The sequence below is a fragment of the Egretta garzetta genome, unplaced genomic scaffold, assembly GCF_000687185.1.
Source record: "Egretta garzetta isolate BGI_Z169 unplaced genomic scaffold, ASM68718v1 scaffold792, whole genome shotgun sequence".
Taxonomy (NCBI): domain Eukaryota; kingdom Metazoa; phylum Chordata; class Aves; order Pelecaniformes; family Ardeidae; genus Egretta; species Egretta garzetta.
The window spans coordinates 99,420-110,981 of NW_009258950.1; the positions used below are offsets into that span (position 1 = coordinate 99,420).

At 39.5% G+C, this 11,562-nt stretch overlaps 1 protein-coding gene across 1 annotated transcript; it reads right to left on the reverse strand.

The window, feature by feature from the left end:
* Positions 1-239: 239 nt before the first annotated feature.
* Positions 240-9,563, reverse strand: CUNH12orf66 (chromosome unknown C12orf66 homolog; the record flags this gene model as incomplete). Its single annotated transcript, XM_009634297.2, has 2 exons — positions 240-4,473; positions 9,271-9,563. Coding segments are annotated over 2 exons (1,110 nt in total), but the record flags the coding sequence as incomplete, so codon positions are not given.
* Between the last annotated feature and the right edge of the window lie 1,999 nt (positions 9,564-11,562).

Below are 11,562 nucleotides of genomic sequence, written 5' to 3' on the forward strand. Positions count from 1 at the left end.
TTTTAAAGTGCATTAGATAAACACTGAATGCTAGTATTCAAAGAGATTACAGGAATTTATGTTACTTTTAGATCGTTAAAACCTGAGTATTATGTGCATTGTGCATATATTGCAATCCTTTGCAGCACAATACAAAACATATCAATGTTTCCACTCCCCGTGTTATGTCTTCATGCAAAGGGGGAGAAAAGGAAAGATGTTTTATTCAAGAAAAAAACTCCACAAACGCTGCATGTGAAAGAAAACAGCTTACAAGACGTAAATATAAAATATGTAAGAGACCTGAGAATACATTTGCTGTCAAATTCACTTCCAGGCAAAGGATACTACACTAAATGTTCTGCCAGAATCCTCATGGACTCCGGTAAGTAATGAGGTATATGAGATTTGCTACAGGATAAGCTTCCACACTGCTAGTCTTGCAATCTGAGTAGTGCCAAGAACATCAAGTCGCAGTATCTATATGTCTGGAAGCATTGGTTTTCATTATGTTATCATAAACATCTTTATATCTTGCATTTAAAGCAGTCATTTATACAAGACTTTTAAAATACATTAGTACTTTCAATCTTCCTTTGCTGAATTGCAGGAGAGGAAAAGCTGCCGGACACGATCGCCCAGCTTGGCAAAAGCGCATTTGTTGTCCATTTCTTATGGTAAAGAGACTGATCAGTCTTTCCAGTACTGAAGTTGATAACAAATTTTTTCCAGTTACTGAGTTTCTGGTCACCTTTACTTACTCCACATATATGTTCCCCCCAAACAGGCAGATTTTCATTACCGCCCTAGCCATTTTTACATTGTAGAGAACTCATTTGTCATTTCAAATGTAAACTCCTCAAAGCATCCAAGAAGAAGCTGTGCTGTAAGTCTGCATGGAGCTAACAAATCTGCAAATACTCACTCCACACACACATACTCACACCCACACTTAGTTTTTGGTCATAGCACACCTCAGTTCTGCAGTTTGATATCGATTCTGTGGTGCAGTTTATCTCACTGCAGCTTCACCCCTGCAGCTTTCATCTAAGCCGCTTCCTAACAGCATGGATTTTCTGCTCCCCACCTCGTAATAATTTAAGGCCGAGATTTTGCAAGGAGAGCCTTGGGACTCTGAAACCCAGAGACAGCTCCACAAAAGTTTCTCTCCCCAGCACTCAATTCTCTCCCACCGTTTTGTCTGCACGTCCCTCCCATTCCCTCCTTTCTCACACCATGGGACAGTGATGGTTATGGGTCCCTTTGGTTCTTGATCAGCCTGTATATTCAGAAATTCTCGCCTACAAGTCAGATGGCTCCTCTGGCTGCTTCCCCAAGAGCCTCCGGAGAAAACTGGAGCAAACAACCCCACCACTAACAAGGGACAAAGCAAGTCTCACCTCCTCCTGCACAGAAACATCACCTAGCATCCATTCCCCACTCCCAGAGATGCTACTTGCCAAAAACAGCAGCAGGAGCACGCAGCAAACCACTGGGTCTGCTGAACAGAGTTGTCTCCTTCTCCTCTCCCCATAAAAACCACTGGGAACAGCCTCCAGCCATTTCAGCAAACCATAAAAGCTGCTGGTCTGCTCCAAAGGCCAGCAGACTTCTCTTTCACCTCTTCCAACATGCCCCCAGCAACTCAAAAACGAGCAAGGTGTCTGTACCCACATGCGGTCTCTCCTCCCTTCCCACAGACAGGTAGGACAACGGGGAAATACTGCAGAGGCAGACACAATTTGTGCAACGCTTTATTACACTGCTGAAGACTGGGAATCGGTTCTGGTGACAGCCTCTTTTCTGTTACCCAGGCTGAGGAAGTCAATAGTACAATGTTATTACAAAGTCACTGTCCCACTCTCTCAATACCGTCATTTGCAACTCTGTCCTGTTAAAAGGGCGACTCGAGATGCAAAGTGTAACGCTGTTACAACCACGTGTCCTCCAGTTGCCAGGATATTTGCAACTCCTGTTACTTCCCAAATGGCAAAGAGCAGTCTCTAAGCTTCTGAGTGATACTGCAGTCAGACTAAGACTTCGGGTGAAAGGCAGTAGCACAGATCTTCACAACAGACAAACGTATGATTATAGCAAAGCATGGAAAGCTCTACTTGGCGCAGAGTGTAAAGTCAGAGCTTACAGTTCAAGAACAGAACATGCTGATGTGATTCTAAAGAAATTGGTACTTGCAGCAAGAGGAAAGACAAGTTACCACAACCTTTTGTGGGAAAGAAAGGGAATCAGTAAAAGCTATGTCTACAATGGTAGCTTATATTTCAGTCTTAACAGAAACCAGCATTTTGACTTACACTCCCTTTTAAAACAAACCTGATGTTGCCTTACACAGTGTCAGCTAAGGCTCTGGCTTTACTACACTTACTTCATACAGCAGAACCATATCAAAGCTCCTGAACTCCCAGAAAAGTGCTTGCACAACTGCAGAGCTAACACTCAGAAGAATCATGCAATATAAGGCTACAAGTACAAAATGAAAAAGCCAAATTGACCCTTTTATTGTATTTGGAAATACTGATTTCCCAAATAAAGCACTTTCACGGTAACCTAGAAAACATACTCTTCCCAAACCTGGAGCCTAGAAGTTAGTGGTGAAAAAGACATTTTAGAATGAAGTAAATGTACTGCATAGGCTAGATATTTAAATCCAAATTCCAAAAGCGATTTGGCTTAATTGTGAAATTACTTAAAACTGAACAGAAAGAAAAAACTATATGCTTATAAAAATCTGAAAACAAATCCAGGTTGACCCTAACAGCAAATTAGAAAATAACTCATTTAAGACAGGAATTTCATGCTGCCTTTTTTTTTTTTTTTTTTAAATAAGGCAGCCTGACAAAAGCACAATTTGAAGAGAGGTTTGCTGCTTTTTCCATGGAGCTGTTCTTTCTAGAATACCTGCTCAACCTCAGCTTGTCTCCTTCAGTTAATCCAAGCCAAGACTGGTACTGGACACACAATGTCACAACACTGCAGTGAATACTGGCCTGCCAGCCCACGCTGCAGCTTTGCTTGCCCCAGCCTGCATTCTGGAGCAATGACAAAGCTTTATGACACAGCGTGTTCAGAATAGAGACTGGTGCTTAACAGAGAGTGTCAGAGACCTCAATTATCATTTTAAACCATTTGAAAACTAAGTTAATTAACAATAGTGCCTTTTGTGGTTCTTAGATTTTTATTTCAAATTTGTTCTTGCAGGTTCACTTTTTTTAATATTCCCTTCTATCAGTGTATAGTTCCCAGAAATAATCCCTGTCAGGCAATGCAGTTTTCTGAAAAGATAGTATCTTCCATCCTCACCACATTTTCAATAAACTCTGAAGTCAGTCAATGATCAGACTAAGATAAAGTGCATATATTCGTTTCTGATACAGGCAACGAAGTTTTGGATTGAAAAAATAAATCATACTGAAACCACACAAAAAATCCTACTGTGGCCATTTAGCACCCCACAATTAAGTTGTCCCACTGAGCACTGCCCAAAAATACTTTTCTTCAAGTGCTTGTTAGCTTAAAAAAAAAAAAAGGAACTTAGAACATTAAAAATAATGCTTCCTTTTTAATGAGACTCTGAGAATCATGAATTTATGCAATCCTTGAAAGCTACAGCTCCTTCAAGGCTGGCATACTGCCTTGACAACTTGCAAGTAGTTTGTATTTTACCCTTTGGATCCAGGCTTCAAGCTCGCAAAAGCTTTGGAGTTCTTAAGGGAATGTGAAATTTCATTGAGAAAAGAAATGAAGTGATAGTCCCTTTCTGACTTCTTGGACTCAAAAATAACTACAATGGTAAAGTGAGGTTCAGGGCGAGTCAAAAAGTACGTGCTTTGGACTTTGTCATCGTAGAAATGAACAACCTTCTCCAAACTGTTGAGGTCAGAGGTTCTGTCAGTCATAATCATGATTACATTGGGCCAGTGCATAACAGGCCTGTCGCTGGGCAGAGACACCACTGCAGGGTACTGATCCACTCCTTTGGGGGCTTCCCTGTAAGAATGGGGGTGATGATAACCATGTCCCTGAAAACTCTCTGATCCACGATTGTCAAAAATTAAGGAAACGTTGATGGCATCATACTTCCGGATGAAGCTGGAAATTTTCCCAAAGTAATCAGGATTTGTTTTAGCAGTCAAAGTTTTCATTTCAGATGCTGTTGTTTGTCGACTAAGGGCCTCGTGAAAGTAAAAACTAAACTTGGCAAGGAGAATGTTTTTGAGCTTCATCAGCCAGAGGAAGAGGTGTGGAGGTTGCACAGCCTTCTGAGACTGCCCTCCAAACAGATGCTTCTTGGTCTCTCGCTGTTTCTCAAAAATTTGTCCCCAAGTCTGTAGTTTTGTGTGAGCAGTGTGCAAGTTGACCAGGGATGGAAGGAACTTCCACTCTGAGATCTGAGCCTGAGCCTTTAAGAGGTGCGCAAGCACATCTACTTCCAGCTGGAAACTGCTTTCAAGAGGACTGAGGATTGGATGATGAAATCTAGAAAACATAACATGATTCAAGATATGAGAACTGCTGTACGCAGCGAAATAATCAGATAGTATGCGTCAATTCACAGACAGAAGACCAAACATCAAAGCAAAGTGTAAACCAAAAATACGCTTGTTAATTTTAAAGAAGATCGTTTAACATAATTAGGGAAAATACTTTAATGAGCATATAGCACTTTGCATTTGACAGAAACACCTGTCAGACATTTCTCTATCAAAGCAAGGGAGTTATATTTGATCAGTTCAACAATAATCACTGTTTATTTTGATCCATGAACTACTACAGCACCATTTCTCTTTAAATTCAGGTGGTTTTGTTCCAATTTAAAATCCCTTCTGGTGGTAAAATATGTCTTGATAGTTCTGGAACAGCAGTAAGACATTGAACGAAATCAAAGGAATTATGTTACAAATTTGCTGTTTGTATAGGGAAGCTATGAGGAAGAGAAGCTGAGTCGTTTTGTTCTTTTTTTTTGAAACTCACAATAAAATTGTAATGGGAAATTAGTCAGTAGAACCATGATTAATTGTATTTACCAGTGAACCAGGTCTCAAACTCCAAACCTTGGTGTACTAAAAGCAATGAAGGGGAAAAACATTTGGCAGGATTTCATCCTATCACAATGAAGACTCTGTAACAATCAATTTCTCTCTCACTAAAAATTCAGGTCAAGATCAGCTTTCAATTTAACAGATGTTAAAAAAAAAAACCAACAACCCACAAACCACCTCATCTACCATGTAGAAGTGCCACTGCACATCTTATTCACAAGAGTGACCCTACTGCTAGAACAAATCTCAATGAAGTGGGATTTTATAGATCCATTCTATAGCTTTCTCTTCGCACTTTATTTTTTCTAAACATCACGAGAAAGAGCCAGATCCAGACCTCCCTTCCCTTGATACTCAAATTACTTGTAAATTTATAACACCATCATCGATAAATACACACTTAATTCACACTGTGCAAACCTATTCCAGTTACAGAAGCTAAATACATAACTTTAGAAAGAACAAGTCTTCAGCAAAGACAGAAGTGGCCTTTTTAGTAAATGTGTTCCCTAATGAGCATTTAGGACTCAAAGAGGTCTCCAACAAAGAACAATCAATAGTTCAAACACAAGACTTGATGAGGTTTCCACTTAAGTGAAGACAGACTTATCTCCTCACTTCTGAAAAATATCCTGGGTCTTGTTATTGGTTTACAACAAAGTTTATACTGTATCCTTCTAACCTTTACAGCTGATCTTCAGACACGTGAAAATGACTCTATTATTCACCTCAGCTTCCAGGACACAATACATATAATCAATTTGGAAATACTTGGTTCAAAACCAAAACACTTAATTTTGTTGTGGGCCAGAAGAGAGAATGAGAATTTTAGGGTTTCCATCCCCCTCTCCCTTCACTATTTTTTCTTCAACTTTCCATCAAGCTCTTGCCAAAACATTCATTCTTAGGCTTGTGAAAATTGTCTATCAATTTTATCACTATTTTTAAATGTCTTTTTTTTGACAGCCACAATACATGTCTTGAAAGGATTTGCTATTAAGATGCAAGTCCAAATTTATTTGAAGAAAATGAAATTATGACTATCACAAAACAGTTGATGCAACATGTTCTGCAAACAGGCTAGGTCGTGTGACCAGCCACCTTCTGTGCAGCGTACATGTCAGCAACCGTCATACCCACCTGCTATAGCAGCAGAGATACAGTGATTACTGGCTACTTTGGTGAGCTGAGAAGTCCAGAGTATATTTACATTTCTTTGAACAAACAAGAGTCAATTAAAAATAATATTCTGCTAACAGTCAACATTATACATTTCCAATGGTTTTGGTATTCAGCAGAAAAACAGTTTTGTTGCCACATATTAGAATGGGGGAAAAAAGCATTATGCAAGGTTATTTATTCCAAATATTCCCATTAAGTGCACACTTAGCACAGTGTATTCAACACACCTGCAGTCAGATCAAGAAGGTTATTCTTCAACCTCAAAAGCAATTAAAAAATTCCTACTAGTGCAGCACTGCCAAGTCTCCTGGATTAACGTTATGATGTACAGCTTCACATTCTACTTTGCTTCATGGCTGATAGCTATTTTCATGTTTCACTGCACAGCAGGATTTGCAAAACTGTTTTAAGCCAAAAATACACACCTCAGCCACAGCTGAGAAGCTTGATATGGTTGCAGAGTAAACTAACAAGCTATGTACTCAGTATATCTGCTGCAATTAACTTTCATAACACAGAATCATCCGACTGAGCTCAGTATCACGTAAAACAGGCAGGTTTCTACAACCTTTCAATAAGCCAGAGTGTTAAGAACTTATAAACACATTGGAAATTTGATTTTTCCCCCTAATCATTCTCAGAAGAGTTTTGTTTTGCAGACCATGAAGCAGCCTGATTTTCCTACAGCTTTTTATTTCCTTCTATAGGTCATACGTGCATGCATCTACAAAATACTGACTAAATGAAAAACATTTAAGACTTAAAAATTATTATATAAGAATAGGTTTACTAGTTACTTATTTTATGCTAAGTTTTTAAAGGATCCTGCTTCTGATGTTCTTTTAATTATTTCAGTTAGATCCCACTCAAACCAACAGTTAAAAAATTCAGGAAAAGTTATTTCTCCAGCTGTATTCTATAGAAGAACAGGGAGGAAAATGTCTAGTTTGGCTGTGTACAAGTGTACAACAAAATAGCTTCAAACTGTTCAAGAGTTAATGATTTTTCATACACAGACAATATGACTTGACTGTTGACAGTCAATTAATTCTGTCATTCCTTTACCAGCAAGCAGTTATTCACTCTACGTTATCTGAACAGTATTTTTAGATATAAAGGCGAGAAACCAAGGCCAGAACCTATCTACAGAACAGATGCCCCGTCTGGCTTTAGCACAGTTGGCTGAAATAATGGCACACATCCTCAATTACAAGTGAGAAATATATTGATGGAGGGAAGAGACTGGGTAAGGATGAGTTTATTTAACCTTTCATCTGAGCGGGTCAACAGACCATAAACCAGAAATGCCCACCAGCCAGCGACACATCAACACAGCAGCCCCCAGAAACTGATTCAAGATATGAAGAAACTAAAGGAAGGACTAAAGGAAGATACCATTACCCCCATTTTTTTTCAGAAATATTCTGTACGTGACTGGGGAGGACCACACAGCAGCTACTGAATCAGCTCTAACAGCATTTTAGAATGCCTCCATCTTAGAGACTGCTCATTAACCTAAAGCAAGATCATCAGTATTTTTCCCAGGGAGACATTGCTTTTTTTTTCCCCAAGAGGTTATAATAATGCTTTAGAAGTACAGAGGTGTCACTAAAACTTCTTTAAATAGCGTAGCAAAACATTTCATATATAACAGTCTCCAGTTACTTTGTCAAAGTATCAGGTTTGGTTTTCAGATTTTTAACAGTGCTGTTGACTCAGCACATGATCAGAACAGATAGAAATGGTTAGTGTACAACATAAATCAACTTTTAAAAAAAAAGCTTACCTCCATTTACTCTTTTATGTTTATTGCACCAAGGAAAAAACATGTTTCATTTTTCATTGGACTAACAGCCCTGATATTGTAAGGGTTCACAAACCAAGAATCGCAAAACGATCGCTAGTCAGATCATATAGACTAGCTTTGGTTTTCAAATAGCAAAATTACACAGCAATTTGCCTAAGTTATTCCTAAAATAAATAAGAGAGTCAGCTACAGTGCTTAATTTGGAATGTCAGAAAGCAGCACTGAATTATTCTGATTTTTCGTAGGTGTACACTTTAAAAATCAAACTGAAAAAATAAGACCTTGGAATATTCTCCCCAAAATGTCATCTTAGACACTATTTCACTAACAAAGATCTTAAAAACTTCAACTACATTTGAAAGTTGCCTTTCTATAATGGCTACCTTGTTCTGCTTTAAAATAAAGAGCTAGAACTTGATTCTGTTGACAAGCATTCAAAAACTCTTTTTAATGTGTTAGATGTGAAATACCCACTCCAGAGTCATTTAAAAACACCCCAGGATTCTTGTAACAGGAACTATTAGATCTTAACTTCAAGAAACCATAATGGCAGGGACCAAAGATTCAGAGGTGCCCCTTCCACTGGCTCCAATACCTCTCAAGTAAAGTGCCTCTCAGGGTGCTGGGCCATCTTGTCTAGACTGTGCTCTTAACTAGAAAGGCTGGACCAGATGATCCTTGAGGTCCCTTCCAACCTGGTATTCTATTATTCCAAGTGATAACAGAGCACCATAAAACCCTTCTAGGTAGCCAAATAGCAATGGTGTAATTTTTAGAATTAAGCAGACATATATTCTAGTCTAAAAGTAAAATTGTTGCCCAAATATCTGTTTTATTTACGTATCAATTTTACTGAAGTCCATATGGAATTAAGTCTTGTTTCCCCTCCACTCCTAATGAAAAAGCACAAGAAGTCTTACATCTTTTATAAGGAAAATGACCCTTCCCCTCTGCCGAATATGAACATGAAGAGTATTAATGAAGGAATAGGGAGGATGGCTCCTAGAACATAATGAGCAGAAACACTCCCTTTTTAATTTGTCTTCTTCAGAGGAATCAAAGTGTTTTGAGACTTCTCGCATCTGATGTTGCTGACCAGCATTGACTTCGTGCATGAATTCATGCAAGGGGCTCTGCTGCTCAGCAGTCAAAGGACAGCAAAGTCTTTAGGCTTGCTTTGAACCTCAACATAATTTATTACAGATCATATGTTTGAGTACTTACTGCCAGCAAATAAGCACTGACCTTGAGCTGTATTTCTTTAAGATGGATTCCAAAATGTTTACCAGTTCCTCAGAGTTAATGAACTTTTGGGTGCTGAGCGTGTACATTTTTTCATAGAAGTCAGCAATTTCCATCCGAGCCTGAACAAAAAAACAGAGCTGTTCAGACAGGTGAGAAAGCAGCTCTTCCAAGTGAGGAGCTGTTCCTCCTAGTGCATTGCGACCCGTTGCCACCACCTTCTTCAGCTCATTATGCAGAGATGTGTAGATGGTTCGGATGGAGTCCTTTCGGCTGAAGAATGACTGACCACCTGTTCAGATAAATATGGAGGTATTACCAAAATCCAGGGACAGCAAAGATAGACAGCAATACTGGAAAACTGTATATAACCACACTTCTTTTCCCGTAGGTGTTCCTAAGTGTTGTTTGATCACAGTACTTTTTTTTAAAAAAAAAAAATAAAAAAAAAATCAAGAAACAAATTGCAGCAATTTATTTTGCAACTGAGTTACACATAGCATATACTCAGAAGCACTTTATGTAATTTCATGCAAGTTACACATGTTCCAATTCATGTCTCAGCAGCCAATGACTGCTGCAAAACTTCAACTCCCTCACACCTGCCTCGGTAACAGTATGACCTTTCAGACAACAAGGGTTCAGTTAAATTTGCTACTATGATACACGACCTGGAAATACTGCTATCTGTGGAAGTTAGAAGAATCAAGTCATCGTGAAATTTTAATAGCCTCCACTCCTATTAATAACTCTAGATCTTTTCAAGAGACTTCCCCTAACAATACCTCTTCAATCATGAAGCACTCAAATTTGCAAAGCAACCTTTAAATGGGAACCATGTGACATTTGTGTCTACAAACCAAGTGTTTACAGTCCCTACACAATCTTAATAGAAACTGGAATTCAAAGGGAAAACAATCACAGTTTATCTCAGTGAGACCACAGTGCAGGTTAATCCACAACTAAAACTAAGGCGGGGGGGAGGGGAAGAAGTCTTTGCTTCTCTCTACCTGCTCAACACTATGAGGAATTTAAAAAAGAAAAAAAGAAGACAAATTTAGAGGGTCAATGTAAAACATATTTAACTTTGATGCTACTAAAAGACTGTACAAAGGTACTAACCTTACTTCGTAATTTCTCTTTACAGATGGCCTCACATGCTGCTGTTGCACTCAAAAGCTGCAGCAGAGCAAGGATCACAGGGACTGAATCTGTAGAACTTTTAAAGAGGTTCCAAATTTAGGTTCCACTTTGAAACTGCTTATGAATTTTGTAATGGTGGATAGTCCTTTTCATATCCATTCTACACATATCATAATGTTCAAAAGCGACCTTATCAATTTGAGGCAGAAAGGCAGAGAATTGGTTATCATGGTGAAACAGCTACCTTCCTAAGCTAAGAGTTGCCACTGGGTCACGGGCAGGATGAAGAATCATCTATCGCTGTTGTTCATGAAGTATATGAACAAACAAAACTTTGTTCCTTCTGTTGTCAATTTTATCCTTTCTGCAAGCAGCAAATTTACTTTTTATAGTCAGCCTTATAGATGAGAGTTTTGTCTGTAAAGGTCGTCTTACAGAATAGTTCCAAGTCACTACTTGAACATCAAAGCAGAATTTTCTTGATGCTTTACTGCATTACACACCAGACTCATATCCCTTGATCCATTTTCCATGCCAGTTTGCAGTTCAAAGAGAAAAAATAAGCAGCTTTGCCCAGAAGGCAACACAATGACAGCTCATCCTGTGCCAGTTTGGGATTTTTCTATTCTGGTACTAAGAGAGAGAAGCGGACAAGATTGTAGCCAAAACTTCCTGAGATCCTGCACAGTCTACATGAGTAACAATTTTTAGGTGGCTCTCTTCAGTCCTGAGTACTTACACATATGCAGCTCTAATATTAGGCCCTGGAACTGTGACGTGAAAAAGCTTTAACTCTTTGGTCACCTCACTGAGCTCACCTTTGCCAGAATCTCAGCCAGAGCACCCCATCACGTTCTGGGTAACGGCAGGTAGGTAGCCTACCAAAAGAATTGGCCTACCCCCCCAGCCACTGTGCCACCTGCACGGCACCGGTGCTCTTATTTACTCTTCAGGGGTAGCGCAAATGGCACAGCGGATTTCTCACAGGGCCCGTGGACGCTGGCTGACCCAGCACCTTTGTTTCAGACGCACAGACACGCACCTCACCGAGGCCAGGGGTCCTCAGGTGCCCAGCACTGCGCAACTACACCTTGGCCGACTACCTCCTAGGGCTACGGCGGCCGCCCGTTCCCCATCGCGCTGCCGACACCC